This window comes from Protopterus annectens, chromosome 1.part2 (genome assembly GCF_019279795.1).
Source record: "Protopterus annectens isolate FY-2018-M chromosome 1.part2, PAN1.0, whole genome shotgun sequence".
NCBI classification, from domain to species: domain Eukaryota; kingdom Metazoa; phylum Chordata; order Ceratodontiformes; family Protopteridae; genus Protopterus; species Protopterus annectens.
In genome coordinates, this window is record NC_056727.1 from 1,224,715,620 (window position 1) to 1,224,743,319 (window position 27,700).

Below are 27,700 nucleotides of genomic sequence, written 5' to 3' on the forward strand. Positions count from 1 at the left end.
CTTGAACAGCCCATTTTAGAAACCAATTTGACTCTGAAGAGCATGCTCAGAACATACAACAATAGTGCATTTGTAGAACACATTTTATCGTCAACATTTTCTGCGCTTACCTTGTCAGCAGGTGTTAGTCTTGCCCAAGGTTTATCAGCACGCCGATCGTAGTCATGAATATCTAAAACCTCCACGTACTCATTAAACCTCAAGATTCTTCGTGCTTGTAGTTCTGCAACTGTTGGCCTCACACTGAGCTGTATCAAAGTAAAATTGAGTATTAAATAAAAAATGTCACCAGAGAATGCAGCTGAGCACAAGCTGCTTCATAAGCAAGATATGTGGAGAACAAACACAACTACAGTGTAAAATGAACATTAATACTCCATACTTAAGTACATAGAAAGATTCATTTGATGTAAGAACTAGGTTGTAGAAAGGGAACAAACTAACAGAAACACCAAAATAATAAAGTCTTCATATAGTTAGCCAACTCAAAATCAGCAAACTGAATAATCTAGTTGCAACCGGATAAGTCAGTAGGTTTGCCTGTTCCTGCAAAATCTTACCATAATACAATCTTGTCTTTGCTACCTATTTGCATTATCATCCCCTACAGCTACCTCTTTTAGTAGGCTGTACATCTTTCATGGAACCACCAACTATGATTTTTAGCCATTACTGGACCTGCTGCGTATCACCTCTCTCAATATTTTCATGTCACTCCTAACAACTCATAACCTTCAAATTTCATTGATGCAGTTATATGTAAAAACTGAAACATACTATGGAGCTGATATCTGAAAAACAAGAAGTGCTAAGCAGAGCTTCAGAAAGAAGGACAAAATAAAAATGCATTGTGGCTGTCTCCTTATCAGTTAACTGTCAATTTTCAAGGACTCAGAACGCTACAGCATGGCCAAAATAAATCAAGTCATTACGGCCCACGTTTTTCTTCTTTCCACACTATAACAGATGTGCCAGCTGGCTGGTAGGACATATCAACTGCCCTGCTCTCGCCCCAGTGTGTATCATTTGTGGTTCCCATCTTCAGAAAATTCAAGCTTTCCAATTTATGGGCTGCAAATATACAACAAATGGAAATATTCAAGTACATTGTAGAGAGAGATGAGAAGATCTGCATTCCTTGATGTAAAAGGCTATTACGCCATCTGACCTAATGGTACCAGAAACCAGCTGCTGTGTTTATTTGCCTATGGATTGTGTGTGTAACTCTGCACACCCTTACCAAGACATGTTTGTTTTAACAGGCAAGGAAACTAAATGGCAAATTAAAAAAAGTAATTATATGCTGCATTACTAGGTAATGATATATGCAATAAATTGTTGAAAAGTTGAAGTATGTTATGCCTTGACATAGTCATGCTTTTTACAGCTTGCAGTTGGGTGAGAAGTGAATTTCCTTTTAATAGGAACAGTCGTGCAATTATAATACTTTGTACTGTTTACCAGTGGTATAGAATATAGTGCGTTTCCTATGTGTGGAGTTAACTATACTTGAGGAAGGTCAAGTTTAAAAATGTTTTTATAATACAAGCTATGATCCTTTTGAGAATCAGGATAGTTAATTATAGAACTGCTGCATTTTGAACAGTGAGATCAAGCTAAAGCTTTGGAATTTGTGTCATATCTCAAAATTAAATGATTACACACACAGCATTTTCACACTCACACTCACTCTCTATGTAGTAAAAATTACTTCACTATCCCCAAAATGTTTTTATCTCTCAAAACTTTATTGTAGCCTTTACCATTTGCAAATTGTTTTTCTTGACTTTCACGTAACTTTTTTGCACCTAGCATCATTGTATGTCTGCATCTTTTCTTCCCATGCATCCACTGAAAAATTGCTTTTGGCCTGGTTGGACTTTCCTAGTAAACAAATGTAAGCAAATAAAATAAATCAAGCAGTAATGTGTTTTGTTATTGTTTCTAATGTAGAGCATGGTTACATGTATCTGCATACAACTCAAATGAATAAGATAGTGGGCAAGATAACAAAAACAAATATCACAAAAACTGGACACTGAGGCCACTTCATGACACCAGAGTTAGAACAGCAGTTTGGTATCCTGTAGGAGCTGGCATGGGAGGATCGGTCAGGGGAGATGGTGACTCTGAAAGTGACGGCTTTGTGGTCAGATCTTACCAGGGATAAAGACACTGTAGGGATGCTGCAGTGGTTACTCATGTTAGTTAATACAAAGTCCAAGATATTTTCACCTCTTGTGGGGGTGTCAACGAACTGGTCCAAGGCATTTGCATTGATGAAATCAAGGAATCTCTGGGCATTTGAGTTTTGGCATGAGTATTTCTTCCAATCTATGGTTGGATAGTTAAAGTCGCCCGGGACCAGTGTAAAGGGTTGAATCTTGACAGATTTGAAGAGGTCCAGATAGGTGGAGTAGGCATCTTAAGTCAAAGTTGGAGGCCTATAGCTAGATATGATTTGTATAATTGTTAACTGCACCTGGAGTGTTTCCTTTGCATCATACTGTTTGACAGCCTAGAGGTGTGTACGTCTTTTATATACATTGCAACTCCACCTCCTTTTGTTTTGCTGCCCACAGTTTGGTGTCTGAATGAATGATAGGATGAGTAACCTGGTATGGCTGGGGTGCTCTCTGCAGCTTTGAACCAGGTTTCTGTGACTGCATAAATGTCAGCTTCTTCCAGGGATAAGAATGATTGAAATGAGTGCAGTTTCATGTTTAGACTACTAGCATTTAGCAGCATGACCTTTAATTTATGTTTTGATGAAATTTTCATGTTGGTAATTTTGACCTCATGGCATCGCCTAAAATAGGCACTATAGGGAAGGCAAGAGCCTTTGCCAGGAACCTGAAGCCCAAGGGAGACAGATGAAGGCCATCTCTGGCAAAACATCATGGTTTGTCAGACATGTCATCCCAGGCTTGATCAAGTCAATCATTTTCTGTTTGTATTGAGGCATCATTCTGGGTGATGGTAGAATGCTGCTTAAGGCTAGGGACATACCCGCCTGGGACACATTCTCTCTTTATATAGTCTAGGAAGGTAAGTCTGAAGTCATTCACTCCAACATGGACTATGACAGAGTCATAACAGTACCTGTTATGAGACTTGAGTGCATTGGTGATATGGCGGATTCTGGCACCCGACAAACTACTAACCATGACTTTCTTCTTATCCAGCCTGGTGAGGGGCACATCTGTGTGTCTCACAATGGAGTCTCCTATGACTAATATGTTGGGTTTATGTTTAGGCCTTAGTGGCTGTGAGCCACAGTTGTATGGACTGTGTGTGGTGTGGTGGGCAGTGGAGTTCACGTGCATTTATGCCACAGAGGTCTCTTTTGTTTGGGTATGCTCTTGTTGAGGACCTCCGCATATGTGGGGGTGTGTTGTGTAGGTGTGGGTGATGTTTGAGGTGTGGTGTTCGTGTTGCTAACCTTGTCAGTGCCAGATATACTGGTCTGTAGAGGAGAGAGCAATGACACTAGGTGCTTGATGTAATTGCATCTCTCACAAATTGTGTTCCTGGGTGGTAGTAGTAAAGGGTTGTCTGTGTACACAAGGCATTTGCTACACTGTCTCAGGATGCCCATATCGACCAGACTGGCAGGAGAAAATGTAGGAAATTGTCCATCCATATTTGTCAGAACGTGAAAGAGCTAAGAGGGTAAAGGGAGGAAGGTCTAAGAGTAGTACTATTAGATGACAACACAAAGTGTTACTAAGGGAAAATTTGTAGCTGGAATACCTCAAGAAGGGTTAAAAACCATGCATCTGAAGCTCTGGATGCAGGAGACCTGTATCTATACTATGCTACTCAATTTTAAGGTTAAGAACACAGTTAAAAAAACTCACAATGAAGCACAGATTAATCACTTATTGTCAAAAGAACAGAACTCGCAGCATGTAAAAATACAGTTAAACAGCAATGAAATGCAGTTAAACAGTAATGAATTGCAGTAGGTAGCAATGAAATATAGTTAATCAGTAGGTTGCTTTAAAACAGTAGCTCACAATCACAACAGTGATAGCACAAATAAGTAGCAATTCAGCAGAATACTGTCATCAATTTAATGAGGCTGCCAACAAGCAGTAATAAATACGACAAACCACATGCAGTAGAACTCCAAAGCACAAGCAGCAAACTGAAGTAGGAAGAGGTAAACATTAGAATGAGTTGATGTAATGTGACTGGGGGGAGTGTCCAGTATCAACTTTATACTAGAGGTGGGCAACTCAAAGCTACCAGGGCTCTCTAGACAAAAGATTTCACTACAAGCTCCAAAGGTCACAAACAGTAACAGTTATTCAGCACTAACAGACACCAAAAGGAGACTAAAAAACAATTGCACAGATTCAACAGATATGCAGTAAAACAGAAGTGCAGAAAACAGTTAAAATAAGCCCTTATCTTTTTCCAATATAACAGGAGAGCAATGGCAGAAGGCCTATCTCACTGCAGCTTTGAACTTCTAGCCAGTAGGAGGATTTTCACTTAATGGCCTACCCCATGGCCCCCCCTCAATTTACTTTATCTGTGGCTGCATTCATGGGGTTGGTGTGTAATGGGGACATGTGGCGTATGACCCCACCCCTGCAACAGTTCAGACAGGTCAGACAGGTCCATCACCCTGCCCGTCTTTTGACCATACCCCCTCACAGTGCACTATTCCCAGTCTGCAGTCTAACAACAGAGAATAAATCCACAAAACCAAACGAAACCAAGAAGCACACAACATCAAATCTTTATTAGAACACCAGGGTAAAACAAATAAGGGTGGTTACATTTATAAATGTGGATCACGTAAATTCTGTCCCTATATATTGGAAGTCAATGAAATAAGTATTAAGGGGATGAGAATAAAAATTAAAGACAGGTATTGTTGCTTTACTGAGAAAGTCGTATATTGTGCTATATGTGAATTCTGCTCTTGCTTTTACATAGGCAAAACTGAGCATAAGCTCAAACACAGAATTGGTGAACATTTAAGAAATATTAGATACCACTGTGAAACCAATGCATTAGCTAAACATATTACATAATATCCAAACCACAGTTTTAAGTTTATAGTTTTAGACATAGTTAATCCATCACATAGTGGGGGTGCATGGCCATATCTCCTTGAGAGGAATGAATTGAGCTGGAAGATCCGTTTGGATTCAGTACACTGGCCTGGACTAAATGACAGCATGCCTATATAGCCAGTATTTTAAAACTGAAAGCCCTGAATAGATAGAATTACTTACAGTAGTTCATTTTTTGTGAGAATTTCATATGTACGTAAATATTAGGAAGGATGTGAAGTCTGAAACTCAAAATGACTATCTCATTATCTAGTGATTTCAAGTGGGGAGGAATAACTTCAGGGACAAAGTGTAAAATATGTCTTGTTACATAGTTAAAGTCGCTAGAATAATGTGTTTTGCACTAGTACACATTTTTCTGAAGGGCATGAATTCTGAAACTCTGATGTCTGTCATTATATAGTGGCTTCAAGTTAGAGAAGTCACAGCAATTAAAAAGTTTAAAATATTGCTGTTACAACCATAGAAAGTTAGTAGAAAAATGTGTTTTGTGACAGCATGCATTTTCTGAAGGATTATTAAGTCAGAAACTTCATATGTATGTAAATAGTATGAAAAAACATTTTTTGTGTTTGTTTTTTTAAAATACTTCATAGTTTTTAATGTCAGGGTTCATGTTACTATTCATGCACATTTACATGTTTCACTTTTTCTTAATGTACATGTTTTTAAATCACATCTTTTTATGTGTAAGACACTGTGCTTTTAAATATGAGTCAGGAAGTGATGTCATGCTTTAAAAATATTTAACCAGGAAGTCATTTTTTGTTGTAATTGTCTGATGAAGTTCCTTGTAAATGCTTTTTGGAACAAAATCGCTTACTTGCAGTTTGAAAAATAAATCCAGCACCTGTTTGTGAAGGCTTGAGCTTTTTTGTATACTACAACAGAGTATCACATGGAATGCCCATGTAACTGGTCTCCCCTCCTGGGATAGTAACATCCATCCCTCTCTGCCACACTGTCAGTCACTCTAGCCACTACCTGAACCCAGGCTAACTGTGACATATCCCTTTATGCCATGGGAGCAGCAGTGGAAATAGTACAGTTTTATAATACAAACAGAATGACCCTCTCTGGCCTAATGTTAGTTATTAGTGAGTACAAGTCCAAGACAGTAATGGCTATATGGATCTTTTAAATAAATATTTAAATAGATTGGAAATATTTCTGATAAAGGCCTTGAAGAGCATTCTAGAAGACTACATTAAAGTCTTGTTATCAAAATTAAAATTTCACAACTGTTTTAGCAGTTTTTGCTTTGCACTTTTCAGCGAACAGGCATGGTGATGGAGGATTGTCTGCTAGCAACATAAGTCACACCACTATTGTCCAGTCCCTTTTTATTGTTACTGCTGTTTTCAGCTCAAGGTGTGTTATGAAACTTGTAGACTGAAGACCCAGCTTCATGAAGAAGCCCAGCTTATTTACCTGTGCTTTTAGGGGCACAGATGTTTGTTTTTGGAGGCAGTCATTCCTATTTTGTGGATAATTTCTGTTTATTCTAGCATCTAGGATGACTTTTCCTAGTCATTACTGGCACATGGAAATGCATCCTTCCACTGTACAATTTCTGAAGTCATTCACAGTACAGTTGTGTAAGATCTTACCATAACCATAGATGTTTTACTTCTCACTGTTGCAGTATTCTTTAGTCTTGGAATATCCTGCCAAGGACAGCCTAACACCTGTCCAGTATACTAAAGTCTTTACACCTTTCAAGCAACGTACGTTAAACGTATGTCCTATGAGCAAGGCGTAAGGTATATATGTGATGCATGGATTTCTAGTCCTCAGAGCTGAAGTGCCCTAGAAGGACCAATGCAACCCCAGAAGAAAGCAATAACATGTACATCCAGGAAGGGAAGAATAAGAAAAGGATGTATAGAAGACTTTCGAGCCAAGAGGAAAGCAACAGAATGTAACAGTGGGTAGGAGTGAAGGACAGAATATTGCAACAGTAAGAAGTAAGACATCTATACTGTTACGGTAAAATCTTACACAACTGTACTATGTCCTTCCTTATCACTGTTGCACTATTCTTTCCTCTTGGGAGTGTACACAAGTTACTATAAAGTATGGGAGGATGAGGAAGCCACAGAATAGCCCTCCAAAAAACATGAAGGATGGCTCTGGCAAAACCCACTCTGGCCCTAGAAATACAATACAACTTGTAATGTTTGGTGAAAGTGTGAACACAAGACCAAACATCAACATCCAGAATGGATCTAGTATCCAGATGTTTGGAAAAAAGCACCAGAAGAGGACACTGCCCTGGTAGAATGAGACCTAACAGAAGAAGGAAAAAAGCTGCTTGTCAAGAAAAGAATACCCAAAAGAAATGGCCTTAGAAATCCACGAGGTGGTGATTTGTTTAGACACCATCAAACCCTATTTCCTGGTATGAAAGGAAACAAAAAGCTGCTCAGATTTCCTGATTTGTCTTGTCTAGGTATTATCTGAGCTGTGTTTGGAAATCCAAGGTGTGAAAAACCCTCTCACTAAGATTTTGTGGAGAAAGGAAAAAAGAAGGAAGATGAACTGGTCTGATCCAAAGGCATATCACAAATCATCTTGGGAATAAAAAGAAGGATTGATACGAAGAGACACCCTGTCCTTGTGAAAAACTAAAAAGGGTGGAACTACCATGAGTGCTTGAAGTTCAGAGAACCTCTTGACAGAAGTAAGAGCCATCAACAATACAGTTTTCCAATTACAATATTGTAGGGTAGAGGAAACTACAGGTTTAAAACGCGACTGTCAATTTCTCAAGAATAAAATTAAGGTCCCAAAAAGGAAAAACAGGCTTTCTTGGAGGTCAAAAATGACAGCTGCATTTCAGAAATTGTTTTGACTTCAAAACTTGAAGCCATAGGTGGATTCAGAGGCAGGTAAGTGGAAATGGCAGACAAATTAGCATTAACAGATAAATATGCCAAGCCAGGATTGAACAACTAAGACAAATTAGAAATGACCAAGGGTCCGGGTCATGCCTGAGACACTAAACAAAAAAATCTCTTTATTTAGTCACACAGGCTTTTATAGTAGTAAGTTTTCTAGCCTTATGTAAAATCTGAAGTACGTCCTCAGAAATTGGTGTCTAAAAAGAATCAAAACCCTATCATCCAAAGTGTCAAGTAAAAGGTGGGCAAGTGATGGTGAATGAGAGATCCCTTGTCTTGTGTTTACAGATCCATCCTGTGAGGTAACTTGTGAGGACTGCTCCTGGCAAGATGAAACAGAAAGGGGAACCAGTGCCATATGAGCCAAAAGCATGTCATCAGCAAGATTCTGGGCATGTCCTGCATGATCTTGTGCAGGACCTTGGGTAGTAGAGGAAAAGAGGGGTAAGCATACAGAAACATCCCCTTCCGAGGAGTAAGCATACAGAAACATCCCCTCATGGTGTCCACTTTCCAAGCCGGAGGACTTGGCACTCTTGAACAGAACTGGGGAAGTTGTCTGTTAAGAGGGGAGGAAAAAGATCTTATTGAGGAGTACCCGACCAATGTACAATGTCCAGAAACACCTCCCTGTGAGGCATCCATTCATGAGGATTTGTCCTGGACCTGTCAAAAAGTCTGCCACAAGACTGTTCTCTGATGGAATGTGAACTGCCTGAAGAACCAAGTGATGGCAGACTGCAAAATCCCAAACCTGAAGAGACACCCTGGAAAGAAGGTAAGATTTTGTGTCATCTTGTTTGTTAATGAACCACATGACCATGGTATTGTCTTTACAAACCATTAGCAGACCTAGAACGCAAAGACAGTGAAAGGCCTGGAGAGCTAGATTTAGAATACTCATCTCCTTGACGTTGATATGGTCTGCCAGTTATTGATGGACCGAAGACACTGGACTTTAAGGTTGTTGTAGGAGGATCCCCAACCTTGACTGAAAGCATCTGTGTACAGCACCTGAGTAGGGAGGGGAAACTGAAAGGCAGACCTGGATTCAGGGAAATCCAGTGACTCTGCCAGCAGAGTCAAGAGACAAGGCAAGAGAGGAAGCAAAATATCTGAATTCCCAGAAGTCTGCAGAAGGCTACCACAGGGGCCAGACATTTGGTAAAGTACAGTTGTGTACACTTACCATAAATGTAGATGTTCGAGAGTATTCACTGTTGCAGTCATTACATTTGGGTAATCTGCTGGTAGGTTGCCCTCAGCCGGCCTGATTAACAAAGTCTTGGATCCTGCGTCGGTTGCTGTCCCTTCTTCCATGACATCAGGTCGTCAGGGGTATAAAACATGCAGCCGACGCCATTACAGCAGTTTTTCTTGCCCCAGATGTCAGGTGCCCCCCAAATGGGAAGCAATATATATATATATAGAGAGAGAGAGAGAGAGAGAGAGATATGTATGTATATAATTTAAAACACAAAAAAATATACCTCCAAACAAAAGCAAACACACCAAAAAGGCTTTTAATCATAGTAAAAGAAAGGAGAGGTATAGTAAGAGAAAAACAGGGGGCTGGAAGGTGGGTAACCAGGACTGCAACAGTGAATACACTCGAACATCTACATTTATGGTAAGTGTACACAACTGTACTATGTTCTTCGTGTTTCACTGTTGCAGTCACTACATTTGGGTAGAATCACAAAGCTATGGTTGGGAGGATCGATTTATAGAGCATTAGGAGCAGCTATAAGGCCCTGCAGGATAGCAGTGGCAAAGTCAGCTCTGGATTTAGAGAACAGAGGTAAATAGTAATGTTTGGTGAACGTATGAACTGAGCTCCAGGTAGCAGCTTCTAGAATGTCTCTGGTAGGAACCCCTCTGAGAAAGGCTGCAGAAGTAGATACAGCCCTGGTGAAATGAGATCTGATCCCCTTGGGGATAGGTTTACCATGGTGCATATAGCAGAAACGAATACAATGGCTTATCCATTTGGAAATAGTCTGCTTTGAAACAGCCTTTCCCTCTGCACATGCAGCAAATGCCACCAATAGTTGTTCAGATTTTCTTAGAGATTTTGTCCTGTTTAAGTAGAATCCAAGTTGCCTGTATACATCCAATGAATGCAGAATATGCTCACCCTTGTTCTGTGGATTGGGAAAGAAAGTTGGCAGATGAATGGTCTGATTAAGAGCCGCACTGGATACCACCTTAGGCATGAAAGATGGATTGGTCCTGAGAGACACCCTATCCGCATGAAAAATAATGAAAGGCTCCACTGCCATAAGAGCCTGTAATTCTGAAATCCTTCTAGTTGAAGTGACTGCTAAAAGGAAAGCTGTTTTCCAGGAGAGAAATTTTAGGTCTGCAGTAGCGGCTGGCTCAAAAGGAGAGAAAGTGAGTTTTTCCAAAACAAAATTGAGGTCCCATGCAGGAGTTGGTGCTCTCCTGGGAGGTCTTAAATTTGTAGCCCCTCTGAGATACTGCTTTAGCAGAGGATGAGAGAAGAGGGGAGGTTCTGCATTGTAATGAGCTGAAATGGCAGAGGCATGGATTTTTATGGAAGAAAAAGATATTGTGAAGCATCTCAGTTAAGTATTGTAGAATCTGAGGAATATTGGGCATTGCTGTGCTTATTCCTTGTGATTGGTTCCAGGCACAGAATCTTTTCCATTTGTCAGCATAAGATTTTCTAGTACTAGGCCTTCTAGCCTCCAAAATGACATCCATCACAGGTTTGCTGAGGGAAGCCATGGGTGAAATGAGTTGATCAGCCACGCTGCAAGATTCAAAGTTTGGAGCTGAGTGTGCAGAATTTGGTAGTTCTGCTGAGACAGTAGGTAAGTTGTCTAAGGCAGGTGCCACGGAGGAAGGTGTGACACATTGCGCAGGAGTGGGTACCAGTGTTGGTGAGGCCAGTCTGGAGCAATCAGAATAATTTTTGATTTGTCCTGTCTGACATTTAGTAGAACTTTGGAGAGCAGAGGCAGAGGGGGAAAAGCATAGACTGATAGTTTTTTCCAGCTGAACGATAGAACATCCACTTTCCAAGCTTTTTTTGTGATGATTTTTTGTGCAGAATTTGTCCAACTGATAGTTCTGGGGTGAGGCAAAAAGATCTATGTCTGGGCTCCCCTGAGAAATAGTTTCAGGATCAGCAATAGGATTTTTGAAAAGTAATTTGTGGGAATCAGGAACCCTGTAGTATCTGTCTGGCTTACAAGGAGCTGGAGGCAGAGAATCAGGAGTCATACTAGATTCTGAAAAAACAACAACAACAATGTCTAGAACAGGAGGTATAGCCAAAGGCCTATGTTGAGGAAGAAGAAGAAAATCCCTAAGTCTCTTTTTAGATTCAGAGAAATCCTGACTTTCCCAGTGGAAATGTTCCCTTAAGGTATGTACAGTTTTCCCAAAAGAAAAATCCTCAGGGGGAGAAGCAGAAGGAATGGAATCTTCTGCATCAGAGTCCACATAAGTAGGAATAGACAAATCCTGTTCATTAGAAGAGTCAGAAGAAATAGAATCCTGTTCAGAGGATTCATAATCAATGTCTTGCCTAGGCCTCTTAGAAGGAGGGGGTTGGCTACCCCGATCCGAGTAATTAAATCTTCAGCCATTTTGATCATTTGTTTTTTAGGCATAGGGTCCTGCACATGTGGCCCAGGCATCAGATTTTTAGACACAGATTTAGATGTTGGCCTTAGTTTTGAAGATGGCATTGGTCTAATATACAAATCTGTAGGCCTGAAAACACTCTCGGAAGCCAGTGCCTGCACAGAGGCTCCAGACCCATCTAAGGTAGAGGCATCCACAGGTTCCATAACTGATGCATCTCGCGGCATGCTGGACTCCGAATGGGTCTCAGTAGAGGCCTGCGAATCAGAAGTAGTGGGTATCAGAGGCTACGAAAGCACCTCACTGAGTACCGGCGAACTGGCGACTGGCTTAGGAGAAGCGTCGTCGTCGGTTTTGGACCTCGACAGTCTGTCTCTGTCTTTTTCTTTGCATTTTTTAGGTATTCCGGTAGTCAGATTGCAATTGACATTTCTGGATAATTAAATCTTGAGTCAAAATATTTAGAAGCAAAATATACTGAGGTTTAATCGTGCGTTGATTAAATTTAGCACAAAACTGACAGCAAGGCACGTTGTGGTCAGGGCCTAGGCAAGGAATACAGTACAAATGAAAATCCTTATGAGGTATTTGCTTCCCACAAGTAATGCAATTATTAACTTTTACTGACATCAGTAAGGAGCAAGAAAAAGTTTCCCCAACGGCGTACTTAGCTTTTAGTTGAAGACTTCAGTTCTGAAACTCCAAAAACGAAAATTTCAGGAGTTGGCCGACCGGCACTTGCGAACTGCTTCTGCTTCGGGCACCGCGCGGCAAGAAAGACTGATGTAATGGCATCGGCTGAATGTTTTATACCCCTGACGAGCTGACATCATGGAAGAAGGGACAGCAACCGATGCAGGACCCAAGACTTTGTTAATCAGGCTGATTGAGGGCAACCTGCCAGCAGATTACCCAAATGCAATAACTGCAACAGTGAAACACGAAGAACATCTACCTAGCGTCTTGAAAGACCAAGAGGCAAAGCAGAGAACTGACAATAAAAGGAAGAGACCAAGAAATGTACAAACTTTCTAAAGAGAGGGTGAACAGGAATGTGGGTGAATAGGAAGTGGCCTTCAAATCCAGGGTCACAGGTTCATAGAGTAGTACTAAGCTAACTGCCCTTGCGAGCCATTTTAAGCCTAGCCAATTATCCCTTGTGAGACTCAAACTCTGCACCTTGTGTTTGTAAGGCAAACACTTTTAACCATTAGGCCACCCTCCCACCAAAAAGGATTGAAGAAGTAACAAAGGAAAAAAGTGTCTGAACAGACAACATCCTGAAAGAGTGAACCTTGAGAAAGGACAGATCTAAAATGATCTTCCACAACCTCACCTCCCTGGGAACCAGAAACATCTTGGAATAGAAACCTATTCCCTCCTGAAGAAAGGGGACAGGCTGGATGGTTCCCTGTATTACCAGATCCTGAAGAACTCAAGGAAAATGTGGGTGCAGACAAGAAGGTTGAGGAAGGCCTGAGAACAGAGGAAGGGACTCCCAGATCATAAAATAACCATTTTGGATAATGGAAAGCATGCAAACATCTGTTGTTATCTTTTGCAAACAGGAAAAGAGTCAACTTGAGGGACAGAGGACCCTGGCCAAACAGTAGGAGTGGCTGATTGTCAAACAGAAGCAAATTTGTCAGGGAAAGGAGGATTCTGGCCCTTACAATTCTGAAAAGGCCAGTCTTGAAAACCTCTCCTAGAAGCCCTCTTGCCCATAGAAGGCTGTCTAGACTGCCTATGGACAAAAGAAGACTTAGGTGGATCATTTTTCTGAAACTGAGGAAAAGGAGAGACAGAGATTTGTTTCAGATCCTGCATAACTTTACCCTGATCCTTAAGGGTCTTCAACAATTCACCAGCAGCACTGCCAAACAGATTCTGGTTGTCTAAGGGAGAGTATAATAATTTGTCTTTGATGTCGTCAGGCACAGTCTGGAGGTGCAACCAAGAATACCTCCTCATTACAGATCCAGATGTAGCTGCCCTAGAGGAGGCATCAGTAGCACTATAACTGCATTTAATGTAACAACAAGCCATCTGAGAAACAGAGTTCAAATGGAAAATGGGAGAAGATTTACCCTCTGAATCAGGCATGTTAGCTAGAATGCTCCCAACTTTGGAGAGAAAATCCAGGATACATCTTGTCAACTAGGTCTGGTAGTTAATAGCCCTGGATAGCAGAAGTATATACCTGCCAATGGCTTGGCTATCCTTATCAATAGTAAAAGCTTAGAAGAAAACAGCAACTTGGCAACAAGTTAGATTTTTATCAGTGGCCACAGAACTAACAACAGGATTAGAGGAAATGCTTTTATACAAAAACCTTTGAGAATCTGTAACTTTACAGAACATGTTCAACTTGTTAGGGGCAGGAGGTTGAGAATCAGGGGACTGAGAAGCTGCAATGAGAGTATCCAAAAGGGCATCCAGCACTGGAAGGACTGGAGAAGGTAGAGGAGACTCTCTCTGCAAAAGTTTATAATACCTTTTTCTGAAAGTCAGAATGTTCCATCATATGAACCACAGTATTCCCAAAGGGCAGTTCTTCCATAGTCTTAACTCTTCACCAGATAAATCAGAGATGCTAGGATGTTTGGAAGGAGTGGAAGACCAGGAAACAAAAGCAGCAGCAATAATCTTTGATGGGGCTTCTTATAGCTATAAGAGCATTGAACAGCCTTTGAGTAAAATCCTGCCATTCTTTATGTGGATCCACAGCCACAAGGACCACAAGCTTAGTCCTCTGCTTCTTTTTCCAGAGAAACATCAGCTTTAACAAATCTAGGAGGTAAAGACCCCTACTTAGACTCAATGATGGTATCAGGCACATTTCCTAACAAGTATATGAGGAATCCCCCTATACCTTTCTGATGCAATCAGTGATGGTTTCCCTTCTACATCTGCAGCAGATGAAGGCACAGCCTCAGTGGACTTGAGGGTAGACAGCTCCATGTCGGCCTTCAAATAGGTCACTGCAGAAGGAGCTGAAGTTGGCACCAGATGGTCCTTAAGTTCTTCATCCAACTTGATGGAGACATTCAATGGAGAATGGAGAGCAGCATGGTCAGTATGCGCCTTTCTGGCTTTCTTCTTAAGTGATGGCTTAATGTCAGTATGGATAGATTCAGCTTAAAGTGGTGATTCTCCAAATAAATGGAAGGAGATGACAGACAACTGTGGAGAGTGTCTTAAGGAGAAATGGCCGACAATTCTCACACCACGTGTGGTCTTGTGTAGCACCCAAACAAAAAAAGGCACTTCTCATGTCTGTCTTTATGGAGCATCTGCCTCCCATGCTCATTTTCCCTTCCTGGAAGACATACAAACTAAAGTAAAAGGAAGGAAGAGACACCAATGGAGCACTTATCTTCAGTAAGCTCGGTAGTTGAACCAACTTGGTGAACAACCTGCAGACCGAATTCAAAGGAAGCATTCAGACTGGTGGCAAAGAAGTTCTGAGGATTAGGTGCTGATCACAATCTCAACTGTCCAGATTTTCGCCTCATATTTTTGGTCTTTTCCTCACAAAATTTGTGGTTTTCTGGCAAATCACTGGGATGATTTGAGGCGTGACATCACTGAATAATGACATACATTTGAGTTTCAGACTTCAGATCCTTCAGAAAATGTATGTTAACACAAAAACTGTTACTCTACAAATTTTCTAAGTTTATAAGAGTATTATTCTGTCCTTATTTTTGGTCCTTTGTCTAGCCATTTTGTCAGGCTTTGTCCATATTTCTTACACTAAGATGTTGAGCGATATGGTGCTCGTACATCAAATATATGTACCTTAAACTTTGCACATAGGACATAAACCTGATGTAAGGTAACTGGAAGGTGTAAAGGCTTTGGTACGCTGGCCAGATGTTCATCTATCCTCAGCAGGATATCTCAAGAGTGAAGAATACTGCAACCATGATGAGGAAGGACATCATTACTGCCTGGTATGTGAGGCATTCTTGGCATCACCCTGGCTGTCCTGATAAAATCATCTATCCTGAAATAGTGACTGTAAATGTTAGTTGCTACCTTCCAGCTAATTCTGCTTGTTTGAGGATATCTGTCAGTGTGAAATATTCTGGTGACTGATTTGTGATTTTTCTATTGCTCCTATCATTTCTGCTTCTGGACTCACTCTTCTGGATAGTGGATGTGGACATTTTGGTCTTCTACAATCTCCTGCTAGTTGGCCTACTCTCATATACTAGAAGGACTGCCTTTGACTTACTCTGTGTGACAAAAGAGTTTTACTGGTATCTGCTACAGCATCTCTGTCAGATTTCTGTCAGCCTTTTTTATTTTGGATTATTTTGTTAAAATATTCCATTACTGTGGCTTTGGAGCCATTTTATCTATTGTTAACTTCTTCCTGTTTATGATTTCCAGACATTTGTGGGTAATCATGGCTTTATAGGAGAATGTGACTTGGGTTTCAAAGTGTGACCAATATTCCAGTTTTGTGTCTTAATAGCTTCACTTCATCACTTGCTGTGATTCTTTTGCTATCTTTACAGCCATTTCTTGTTTTAAGGTCCTTAAGTAAATTATTCACTTTTTTTACTGCCAGTTTTTACTATTTTATTTTGTTACCATTTAATTTTTAGCATTATTTCCTCAATTATATAATTTTCCAAGGTATATGATAGAACAACTTACTGGCTTTTTATCTTTTTAACTCCCATGTTTTTACAGAGTATATTACATACCTGCAAGTACTGGGTATCCATAAAAAACCTTTGGGCAAGCTGCTGCTTCCACTGGCAGAAAGGCACCTCAGTGTCTAATTTGTGGCCTGTACCTGTTTTACGAAGCAACTCATACAGCATGAAACATTACGCAGACAGACCTAGTCCAGTTTTGTATGAAGTACCCATGATGTTGTTTGGCCAACAGATGGGACCTGCTCTGCTGCTGCATCGCCAGGGGTGTTGTGCTCACACACAAGGTCAATTCAGAGCAAGTTGGGTATGATATCCAAACTGCTGCACTGTTCAGTCCTAGTGTTCATAGCACAAACCTGGAGGTTGGATGAAACTTTTGGCCCCATCGCTGTGGCCTCAGTGCCACTATGATGCTCTGTTGTGCACCACCACTGACCAGATCAGGCTGCTGGGGTAAGGGGGTTGCAATATTTCAACATCTGATTAGTGAACTAACAGATATTGAGTTGGGGTTACTAATTCCTTTGAGTTTACCTTGGGTACAGGAGTGTATAGAGGGTATCTCTTCACCCACTGCTCACCTTATCTCTTCCTTGCTGACTTCACCCATAGGCTTATTTTGGGCAACTTCAACATCAGACTTAATGAAGAGTTTGAGAATTTTATGAAAAAAAGTCATTTATATTACTAAGAGATTCAGGTTTGTTCAGGTTGTTGCCTCTGCTAACCACAAACCTAGGTATGTTCTAGACTTTTTGCTTCTGTCAGGTATTCTGACAAGTAACTTGGTGGTGGAGCCTGTCATATGGTCAGACCACTGCTTTGTATGGTTCATTATCAATCGATCACCCTAAGTAGCACCCTATAATCTAGTCATGGAACACCGCATAAGCATTGGTCTGATAAACTCAAGACTTCTATGAAACTGCTTTGTGTCAGCAGGTGTAAAAGTACAGTGCCTAAGATTCAGTTCACTGAGGTCTTTCATCAGGTCCCGATGATCTCTTGATCTCCTAGTCTTAATTATTTTATCTTTTGGTCTGAAGAAGTTTTTTAAATTAAGTAAACGAAAGGGCTAACTTTGCCTCACTTGTGGCTTGGAGTCATTTGTTTTCTTCATTTGGGGATTTGTAGTTCAGTTTGTGTTTGTTTTTGTGCTTCTTAATTCTTTTATGACCACTCCATTTTTTGCCATGACTCATCCTTGAGCTCTGTGAACTCAGACATCTGGTCAAAGTTCACTGTGCAGGTACTGTCATACCTATCTGGTAAGGGACACGTTTTTAAAGCTTTCACTGGACAATCACTTTTTTGTATACCCCGCACAAGTATCACAGAAGAAGCCTTTATACTTGCCCCAAGAGATCTCTGGAGCAGCAATGGGACAAATTGTTTGTCCCCAAGTGGTGAAGATCGCTGCGCAGTCCAGCTTGCTTCACTACCTGGAAAGTTCTGATGAAGACTATGAAATGGTTACCTGCTATCCTGCTGCACAGTTTGCCCTGATCAGATGTGGAATAGCATAAAGTATGCTCACTAAGCACACGATTTCTTTTAGGGAACATTTACTATTTTTAAATGGTCGAGCTTAATTCATCCAATTACAATGATTTTGTTTCTCTAGCTTTCAGTATTCATACGACTATAATTGCGCTGGATCCTGACTCTAATACTGAAAGAAAGAATGTGAGCTCGTGTGCAAAACTGTACATAACTAGACACTGCTAACTTAATGTTTGCAAACTATTTGTCTAAACAATCAAGCTCATACACGCTTGCCTGGAGGTACTGGTTCCATGCCTGTACCAAATTAATCACACACCACTTAGGGATAGGGTTTTTCTAGTTATTTTGAAAAAGGACTTTGTTACCTCAGTCCTAAAAATGCTTGGATTTATGCCTGATGATAATGACAACTGCAGACCTATCTCTCACCTTCCATTTGTTCGTAAGACTCTTGAGATGGTGGAATATGCACATTTGGATTTCTAGCTGAGAAGCAGTAACATCAATAATCCATTTCAATCTGTTTTTTGTTTTACTTACTGTACTAAAATGGCATTCACTGGGATATTCAAAGATCCAATGGCAATTAGCAAGTGCCATTCTTTGGTTTTGGTCCTGTTGACTGGTATTATCCATCCCATACCCTGTGCTCAGCTAATCTGGCTTTGCTGGTGACACAAGGGTTGCAGTTAGAGACTTCAAGTATTCAAATCTTTGCTTATCAGGGTGCCACACCTCTGCAATCTACTGAATGCTTGGCAGAGAAAATTCTCATGCTCAGGAAATATCAGAGACACTTTAAAGCATATCTTCTTTTCATCTGTCACTTAATGGTTAGCTTTGGTCTTAGTGAGCATTAACTTTACCACGTGGTCTTTTAAATCTTGTATCATTTGGTCTTTATTTCATAGTCTTAAACTGTTCCTTTGGGAGTCTTGTGTTACACTTCTTGTTTTATTTTTATTTTACACTTGTTCATAGGTGTTTACTAGGCTAACAATCACAAGGACATTTTTAAGCCTAGCCATGCCGCCCGTATCTCTGACAAGTTCTGATACCCTTGATAAGTGTAAGCATGGGCCTGGGAGATGAAACATTTACAAGCAGGATCCTCGGAGATAAACCATATAAAGGCTGCCTGTGTCCATTAGGGATATAGGTGCCAAACCAAGGATGAATTTGCTGTTGCCCATCCAATTGTCCAAGTTATACTTGAATTGGGTTAGGGAGGAATTCTGCTTCACAAGGATGAGGGATCCTGTTCCACAGAAAGAGCAGTCTCTAGGATACATACCTGTCTCTCCAGCAGGTCTTATTCATATCACATTCCAGGTTTAAGTCTTTAGAACAGGTTCTGGTGCAGTTTGTTTTGTGGATATGGAAGAGGTCCATCAGAGTGGGGTGAGGGTGCCTTGTACACCAGGCATAGATCTCCTCTCACTCAAGAGCATGTAAAAGAATGAATAAAATAACAGAGCTGTGAAGCAGTCTGCACAGGACATGTTACTTATGCCCTGTGTTCTTTTAGTGAGGAACCTCTGTGAATGTTTCAGTTGTTGGATATGCCTGGTTAGGTATATACCAAAGGGGGCACTGTACACAATGATAGGACTGATGAATGCCAAAAACAGTGGAACCATGGCTTCCTTGGACCTAGATGCCATACCTTTGTTTATAGGTTGCACAACACAGATTGATTTCTTCACCATTGTAGACACATGATGGTCAAAGGCTACATTACTGTCTAAGTGTCCCCCCAAGTCCCTGACTACAGGGTCAACTCTTAGGGGTGTGTTGTCAGTATAATAGTTATTAGGGGTGAATGACTTCCCAAAGTATACTATAATGCATTTCTTGGCATTTAGTTTTAGCCCATGGCTCTGGCACCAGTTGTTTGTCTGTGTCAGCCTTCCTTGAGAACATCTGTGTTGGTAGGTGATTCAATGACAGCTCCTAATTTGCAATCATCTGCAAATGCAGTCAGCCAGAGGCCAATGATGTTGGCCTTGATTTCAGAGAAGTAAATGCCAAAATGCAGCAATCCTGAGACTGATCCCTGAGAGACTCTGCTTGTAACTGGTCTCTCTGTAGTGGTGGACCCCCCAATTCTGACTTCCTGGGTCCTGTCTGTGAGACAGCTAGCTATCCACCAGATGACATAAGGGTTTATACCTAACCTCTTAAGTTTGTCAACAATGCCCAAGTGGGGGACTGTGTCAAATGCCTTGGCAGGTCAAGGTATGCAGTGTGAACCATTTTGCCCTCATCCATTACTTTGGTGACATTCTCAAAGAAGTCCAACAGGTTGAGTAGGCATGACCTGCCCTTGACAAAACCAAATTGGGTTGAGCCCACTGTCTAGAGGTTTACTATTTCACTGTGGAGTATGTCCTCACGTCCATGATAATTCTTTCCATGGCTTTGAATAGGAGACTAATGAGACTTACGGGTCTGTAGTTGGCCCACCTTTGTGCAGAGGGATGACTGTTGCTGGCCTCCATTTACGAGGCATGAAGCCTGTTTGGAGGCTACAGTTAAACAGCAACTCCAGGGGGCCTGATAGGTCATGTTTCATACTATTTAGAAGGCATTCTGGGATTCTGTCTGGGCCCACTAAGGCAGTGTTCTTAGCCTTAGAGAGAGTGTTAAGGTCCTGCTCCTTAGTGATAGCAGGGGGCCTTACATTATTTCCTGAGGGAAGATTGATGGGGAGAGGTGGGTAGAGTTGGAGATGAATTTGTCAGCCAGTCGGTTTGTTATATCTTCTGACTCAGTATAGGTGGCTCCATTTATAATCAGCTCTGCAGAGGATGCACACATAGCTGAAGAGTGCCCTGCATTTGTCCTTGGCCTGGGAAGTCGAATTTACCTTAAATTTGGCTTTGATAGACTTTATTTGCCCTCTGAGTTGTTTGTTTAGTTTAATAACAGTTCTTTTATCCTGGTGGGAGCTGCATCTCCTAATTTCTGCCATGATTTTCTTCCTTCTGTTATTCAACCTACTGATGTTGAGATTCCACCAGGGTGGCTTATTTTTTGAGTTAGTTCTGTACTTCTTCCTGGTGGGTACAGCTGCCTCTGCACAGCTATCCACATGCTTGTATAGGGTTTCTGTGAACAGTTCTGCATAGGAAGCAGTGTTCTCAAGGTTTATGGGGCCCTGAAAGTTTGCCAGGGTATCACTCAAATAGTAGGAAGTTAGCTTTAGAGTAGTTCCTGAATATACCAGGGCTAGTTGGGGTTCCAGCTTTTGTTTTTACTTCAAAGGAGACCATTTTGTGGTCTGACCTTACTGGGGGTATGCAGCACTCTTCCATATTAGTGAGGACCATATCCAGTATGGTTCACTCCTTGATGGTGTACTGATAATCTGGTCCAGGAATGCTGTGTTTACAAAATCCAGGAATCTCAGTACCTGAACGTTTGGTGTCATATAGGATTCCCAGTTAATAGTGGGGTAATTAAAGTTGATCATGAATATGGTATTGGGTTGGATGGTGGATGTTTCCAATAAGTTGAAATGTGTGGCATGGGTTTCCTGGGTCATACAGGGGGAACTATAGCTTGCAAAGAAGTGGTATTGGATTTTGCCTATGGTGATCTGAATGTGGATTGTCCTGTTTCATCAGCCTTGAGGTATATTTATTTTTGATGTAAATCGAGACACGTCCACCTTTAGTCCCTGTCTATGTAACAGCTGTTTTAAATATGTGGAAGGCATTATAACCTTGCACTGTATGTGTACTCTCTGTGACTTTAAACCATGTCTCAGTGATCGCACAGATGACAACATTCTCTAGGGTGAAGAGAGCTACTAGGTAGTGGAAGTTTTTGTTTAGACTCCTAACCTTGAACAGTAATACCTTTAGATGTTTTGGTTTTGACTTGCTATGTCAGAAGTATTTCAGTTTGTCATTTCCTAAAAAAGGCAGTATGGTGGAGGACAATGTTTTAGCTAATGTTCAAAAGCCTAGAGGGGGAGAGGTGTAGACAATTCGTGACAAAGCAGCATGGTCTGTTGACCATCTCCTTCCATGCTGACAAATACTGTACCCCCTAGAATGACACCAAAAATAAGATGAATAATACATTAGCAAACCATGTGGCAGATGAGGGCCATTTTTTAAATATATGGCCATTGATAGTACTGAACAATCATCAAAGGTGGGCCAGTTACATTGTTTTGGAACAGAAAGAACTAGTGTGGACGCTACTTTTCAATGCAAATGCTTGGCCTGGTTTAAATTAATACTGTACTGTCAACTGTGTTGTAAGGTTGAATGCATTGTCTAGATGATAGGTTTTATTAAAAGATAATGGTTTTATTTTTTTTTTACTTTTTTTATAATTTTTCTATAAATATATATTGATATATATATATATATATATATTTAATCTTATTTAAGATGATTATTGTTTTGGAAGAATACTTCTTTTTAAGGAACACTATTTTGCTTTTGTACTTTTCTGTGCCTTTAAAGGAAGGGTAGGTTATGTCATATGACTTAATGGAAGGGATTTTAAATATCAGATGAAAGTGATTTTAATTTGTCTGATGAAGTCTCTCTTTTAAGGGATGAAAAAGCTTATCCTATGTTAAATTAATAAACTGTTTAAGTTTTAAATTTTTTTTAGATAGTTCTTGTTCCCTTCTTGGTTCACTATTTGGTTTAGAGTTATTAGTTTGTCAGTGATGTTTTTATTTAGTAGTTCAATCCTAAGCTCATACCAGCCTGTGACACACATTCCAAGAGCTCCACAATGTTTCTCTTCATATAGTGTAGGGAGGTATGCCTCAGGTCATTTATACCCACATGGACTAAGACTGAGTCATACTGGTACTTGTGGTCCAATGACCTGAGTATGTGCACAATGTGGCAGATGCTGGCCTCTGATAAGCAACTGACAGTGGCCTCCTCCTTACTCAGCCTGGTGAGAGGAACATCAGTGTGTCTCACATTGGAGTCTCCAATGACTAGAATGTTGGATTCTGTGGTAGCTTGCAATATGGGCTTAAAAGTAGAGACTCCATGAGATGTAGCTGTATGTGTTGATGTGGGTTTAGTTATGGAAGGGTGCATTCTGGATTGATGAGGATGTTTGCTATGTGTACTTCATCTAGGAGGTCTTTGGGGTTTAGGTAGATTACATTTAAGTGCCTCAGCATATGTGGGTCTATGTGACTTGTGTGTAATGGGTGCTGAGTGTGTAATGCTGACAACATTATTGACATAAGGAGTGCTTTTATGTGAGAGCTTTGCCTCCAGTGACACACATTTCTCACATACCATATCAGCTTGTTTGAGAAGTAACCGGTTGTCAGTAAACACAAAGCAATTTCTACATTGCTTCAGAATGCCAATATCCACCAAGCTGGTAACAGAGATATCGGGAAAGGTCACACCCATGGCAAAAGACCCTTTTAACTGGTTAGACAGTTGGAGTGAGAATATAAAGTAATGTCAGGAGTATCTGATTTGCAACTCTGGGGTCAGTGCTTGTCACTGCATACTAGTTGCCTTGTGCAACTAGGTACTGGTGAAATTTCAATGGTGCTTTTACAGCAAAAAATGTCAACTCAAAGGTGTCTGTGGCTACACAGGGCACTGCCAAACACTTGAGGGGAAACTAATAAGTAGAGCCTGATGATTTATGGATAAAGTATTTAGGCAGATATTCTGAAGTTAGAAGCAAATCATGCAGTACTTACTGAAAAGAAAGAGTTAGCTTGTCAAGAATGATGAAAAGAGAAGAGTCACCTGACTGGCTACTGCCTACTACTAGCGTTGGTCTCACCAAAGCTTTACTCTGCTGGGATACACTGTTCATTTGCTTCTTCTCTCACCAGAAGCAAAACAGTAGCATTAATCCCAAGATGAGAAGCAGGCCACAGCTTATTTGTTGATCCACATTCTTGTCTCAGGTGATGTAAGGGTCTGTAGGCTTGTTGTAGTCTTTTCCTAGTAGATGCCTTGAACAGCAAATAGATCAATCAGGGAGGTCAAGCACAGACAATCACCTCCCAACCATAAGAGACAAGAATCTATGCACTCTGCTCCTTCTCTCACCAGGAGCAAAATATAAGCACAAATTCCAAACTGGCACCCATGAAGCAGTTATGAGGCTTTACGGTGATCAGCAGTCTCCAGGATATAATGTTCATATGCTCCTTCTCTCACCAGAAGCAAAACAGAAGCACTAATGCCAAGATGACTACTGAGAGGGAGAATGTGGGCTCTCCAGTAATTCGTGGTCTTTGGAGAAAATGTTGCAGATTTTAAAGGTATTATAGTAAAAATGGTTTAATATCCTAAGAGCTGCAGTGTACACTAAGAGGTTAGATATGAAAGAGAACGTAATTTAAGCTCTAGCTATCTAAGTGGAGAGCCACTAATTTTTAAAGAGCAAGATAGATCGGAAGTGGAAGGCACTTTGTATTACAGTTCTATGGAATATGGTGGGATGGCCAATAAATTTAAATAGTTGAAGGGGAGTGATTTCAAATGATAATTTTGTGCTTACTCACAACAGCCAATGAAAGAAGAGAGAGAATGAGATATGTGTTCAAATTAACATAAGGGGCAGGCAACTAGAAAGACAGTTGAGTTTAAAAACACAACAGCACCAGGGTCGGAGGATGGGGAAAACTGAATTTATGTGCAACTCACAAGAGGTGCACCTGTGGTATCTTTCCTAGTTTAAACATGCAATTAAAAACAGGATACAAGTAAAATGCATTGTAAAAGAAAATGAATCACAATTAACAAAATAGAAGAAGGCAATAAAGCAACACAGAATACAAAAAATCAAGAACAAACTAACCTTTCTCTCACAGCAAGTTGTGGCAGAGTTTGGGTGAGCTTTTCTAGTAAAGCCTTGGAATGTTCTACTTTACCCCTTAAATAAAAGGTTTAGTTCCTAGCTCCACACTCACTTCACAGGCAATTAACCTTACCTGACCTGTTCTAATTTCTTTGTGACTCAACACAGCTGTGGTCTCTTCCCTAGTTTAAATATGCAAGTAAAAACAGAATACAAGTAAAGCACAGTGTAATGAAAATAAATCACAATATATAAAATAGAAGAAGGCAATAAAGCAACACAAAATGCAAGTAATTAAGAACAAATGAACTTTTCCCTCACAGGAAGTTGTTTTTCTAGTAAAGTATTTACTGCTGTATCTGTGCAGTAGTAACAATTACCATTCTACAAATGGTAGCTTGACCAATGCAGTCTTCTCGATCCCAGCTCCCTAAATGTGAAAGTCCCAGAATGTTTTCACATGTGTCCTATATTTGGCAAGATTACAGCTGTACAAGCCATTTTTCACCCCTTTTAAAACATGTTTATAAAATCCTGTTTTAGATGGTTGTTGTTGTGTCTTTCGGCTTTTCCCGGTTAGGGGTCACCACAGCAGAACTCCGGTCCACTAATGATTGGTAGTTGATTTTTATGTGCCGAGTTACCAGCCCTGGCGCACAACCTTCAACGAAGGTACACCCATTCACGCATGTCTCCACGCAGAAGACGCTCTAGCTGAGAATCGAACCGGACAGCGTCTTACTGTGAGGCGACAATGCTACCGCAGCACCATCCTGTTTTAGATGGTAATATACATTTTTCCCTTCTCCCTGTGATTATGCAGCCATGGAGTTGGTATATGAAAGTAAGGCGGTGGAAGGTAAAGCCAGCAGAACAAAAGGTAAGGGAGGGGGATTGTACCCCTAGAAAAAAATATCTTGAAACGTTTCACATCTACAGTTTTGGCAGGTGTTTTTTTATGCCCTTGACTAATCTAGCTTGCTGTTAATGGTATCCATGTACACCATCCATTTTAGAGCCTTTAATAAATTTGAGCTTAACAACCTGAATTATATTTATCAATGATCGATACCCTACAGAATGGATTCAGGGCACACTGATTTGATTAAAATACTGAAAAAAGCCTTTATGAGCCTGTACCTTAAATACTGTGCACAACTACATACTGCTAACTTAACGTTTACAAACTTTTGTATAAACAACCATGCTATACCTAGTAATTATGTATATTAACATTGAGCTGTGCTAGTCCTGTCTATTTTATTACGTTACACAATCTGACTCCCTCTATTTTGTTAGAGTGTATCGGTTTACCTTTAAAATATCTCTGTGTGCCATGATACACTACAGCTGTTCATTGGTCTACTGCTTTACGTTGCACTAAACTGTATTTGCTGATATGTATTGCCTTGTCAGCTGTACTACACTGCACTTATGACCTGCATACTGTGTTGCCCTTTCGTACATTTTAACTAGCAATCTGCAAACCTTTTACTGAAATCAAAATATTTAACGTGCTGTAATGCAGAGGGATAGCAAAGTGCAGCAACACAAAAACCGTAGCTAAATTATTTTATGCGTCACTATTATCATTTCATTCTGTTTCTGATCAGAAGGTACTGTGTGCTTTAAAAGGGTGTTCGGTTTACAAATTTTACTGCTGCACTTTAATAGACGCTGAATAAATGTAGTGATTGTGGAATATGATGAATCAAGATCTATTTGTATAGTAGTTACTGATACACTACATTATGTGACTTGTATTACATTGTTCTACTGAGTAATGAGATATACACAACACAGCAGTTAATCTACAACAGACCCTTTCAATGCTGCATTTGAAAAGACTGCATCAGTAATATTATTCCCCCATGTCTTATTTTACATTACTTTTTTTTCATTGTTTTTTTTCCAGTAGGGCTCCCTATGTTGTACCACTCTGTGCTTACTGATGTTTCTTTAGCACAGAACTGTATTTTGTGATGCTATATACTGCATTCTTCCTAACTGCATAAAACTATCAAGCAAAAAACAAATAAACAAATCAGAATACTTACTTTTCTAGAGAGCTGCCGTTTGATTTCTTTCATGACTTCTTGCTCCTCTGCCTCATTCTTCTCTGGAATTACACATTTGGAAAGAACAATCACTACTTTATAAGTTACCTTTTTAAACTTTACTAATACTGACCAAAGTAAGCACATGGTGAACTATGCTCTGCAAGTACCTCGGAGGAGTTTAATAAATGTCTGTCTTACAGTTTACAAATGTTCATCATACACTACACAGATCATTTAGCTGATGTAATGACGTAAGTCTGCTACTTGGAAGAATCTTGCGTGATATAAATTTCATCTCTTAACAAGCCTCCACATCAGTCCGTGACTCATCAGTATGATGTAACCTCAGCAAACCATTCCATTCCAGTGCCCTTATTTTCACGTATGTGACATCATTTCCATTTCTCTTACTCATCTTTAGGATTTATACAATCAGAAAGGTAAAGCAAACTTGACAGTGTTGCATTCCTGGTCTTTTCAGGATCCAAAGAGGAACTGTGACACTACTTTACTGGTGGTCTATACTTTTAATTAAGAATGAGACTGAAAGTTGTCAGAAAAGCTTTCTACACCTGTGCATGAGGAAAACCAACTGACTCATTTAAAAAATCATTACTTCTGCTGAATACCACCTTTTTAAAATCTTAAAATGGGCATTTCATAATGAAGCATGCCATCCTGCCCCACAGTTCAGGCCATTGATCAAATGAAGAGGACTCATTTTTTATTGATTATCAACACTAAAACATAAAAAGGTTGTGGAGTTTTAGTTGCTTTTGCTGTTTCATACAGTAACAGGATGCCTACTTTAAAATATTATATTTTTCTCTAAACTTTTACTTTCGAGGAGTTTTTTTACTGCATCAATGTATTTGCTATTGCTCATATTCCCTAACAAGACACAACTAAAATTGGAACCCCCAAAAATACAGACTTGTGGTAATCCTGCACTAGGAGATCAATGACAGTAAAACCATCTTTTAAGATCTTTTTTTTTTTTTTTTGATGAGGCAAGTAATTAGACAGCTGAA

General features: G+C 40.2%; 1 protein-coding gene across 2 annotated transcripts in view; it reads right to left on the bottom strand.

The window, feature by feature from the left end:
* Positions 1-27,700, bottom strand: part of LOC122792307 (phosphatase and actin regulator 2-like) — a 1,188,181-nt gene that overhangs the window by 44,178 nt on the left and 1,116,303 nt on the right. For both annotated transcript variants that reach the window (XM_044060086.1, XM_044060087.1), the window contains 2 exons: positions 26,667-26,728; positions 111-248 (listed from right to left, as the gene is read on the bottom strand). In XM_044060086.1, coding sequence (XP_043916021.1) covers positions 111-248; positions 26,667-26,728 — 200 coding nt within the window. The remainder of the gene's footprint in view (positions 1-110; positions 249-26,666; positions 26,729-27,700) is intronic.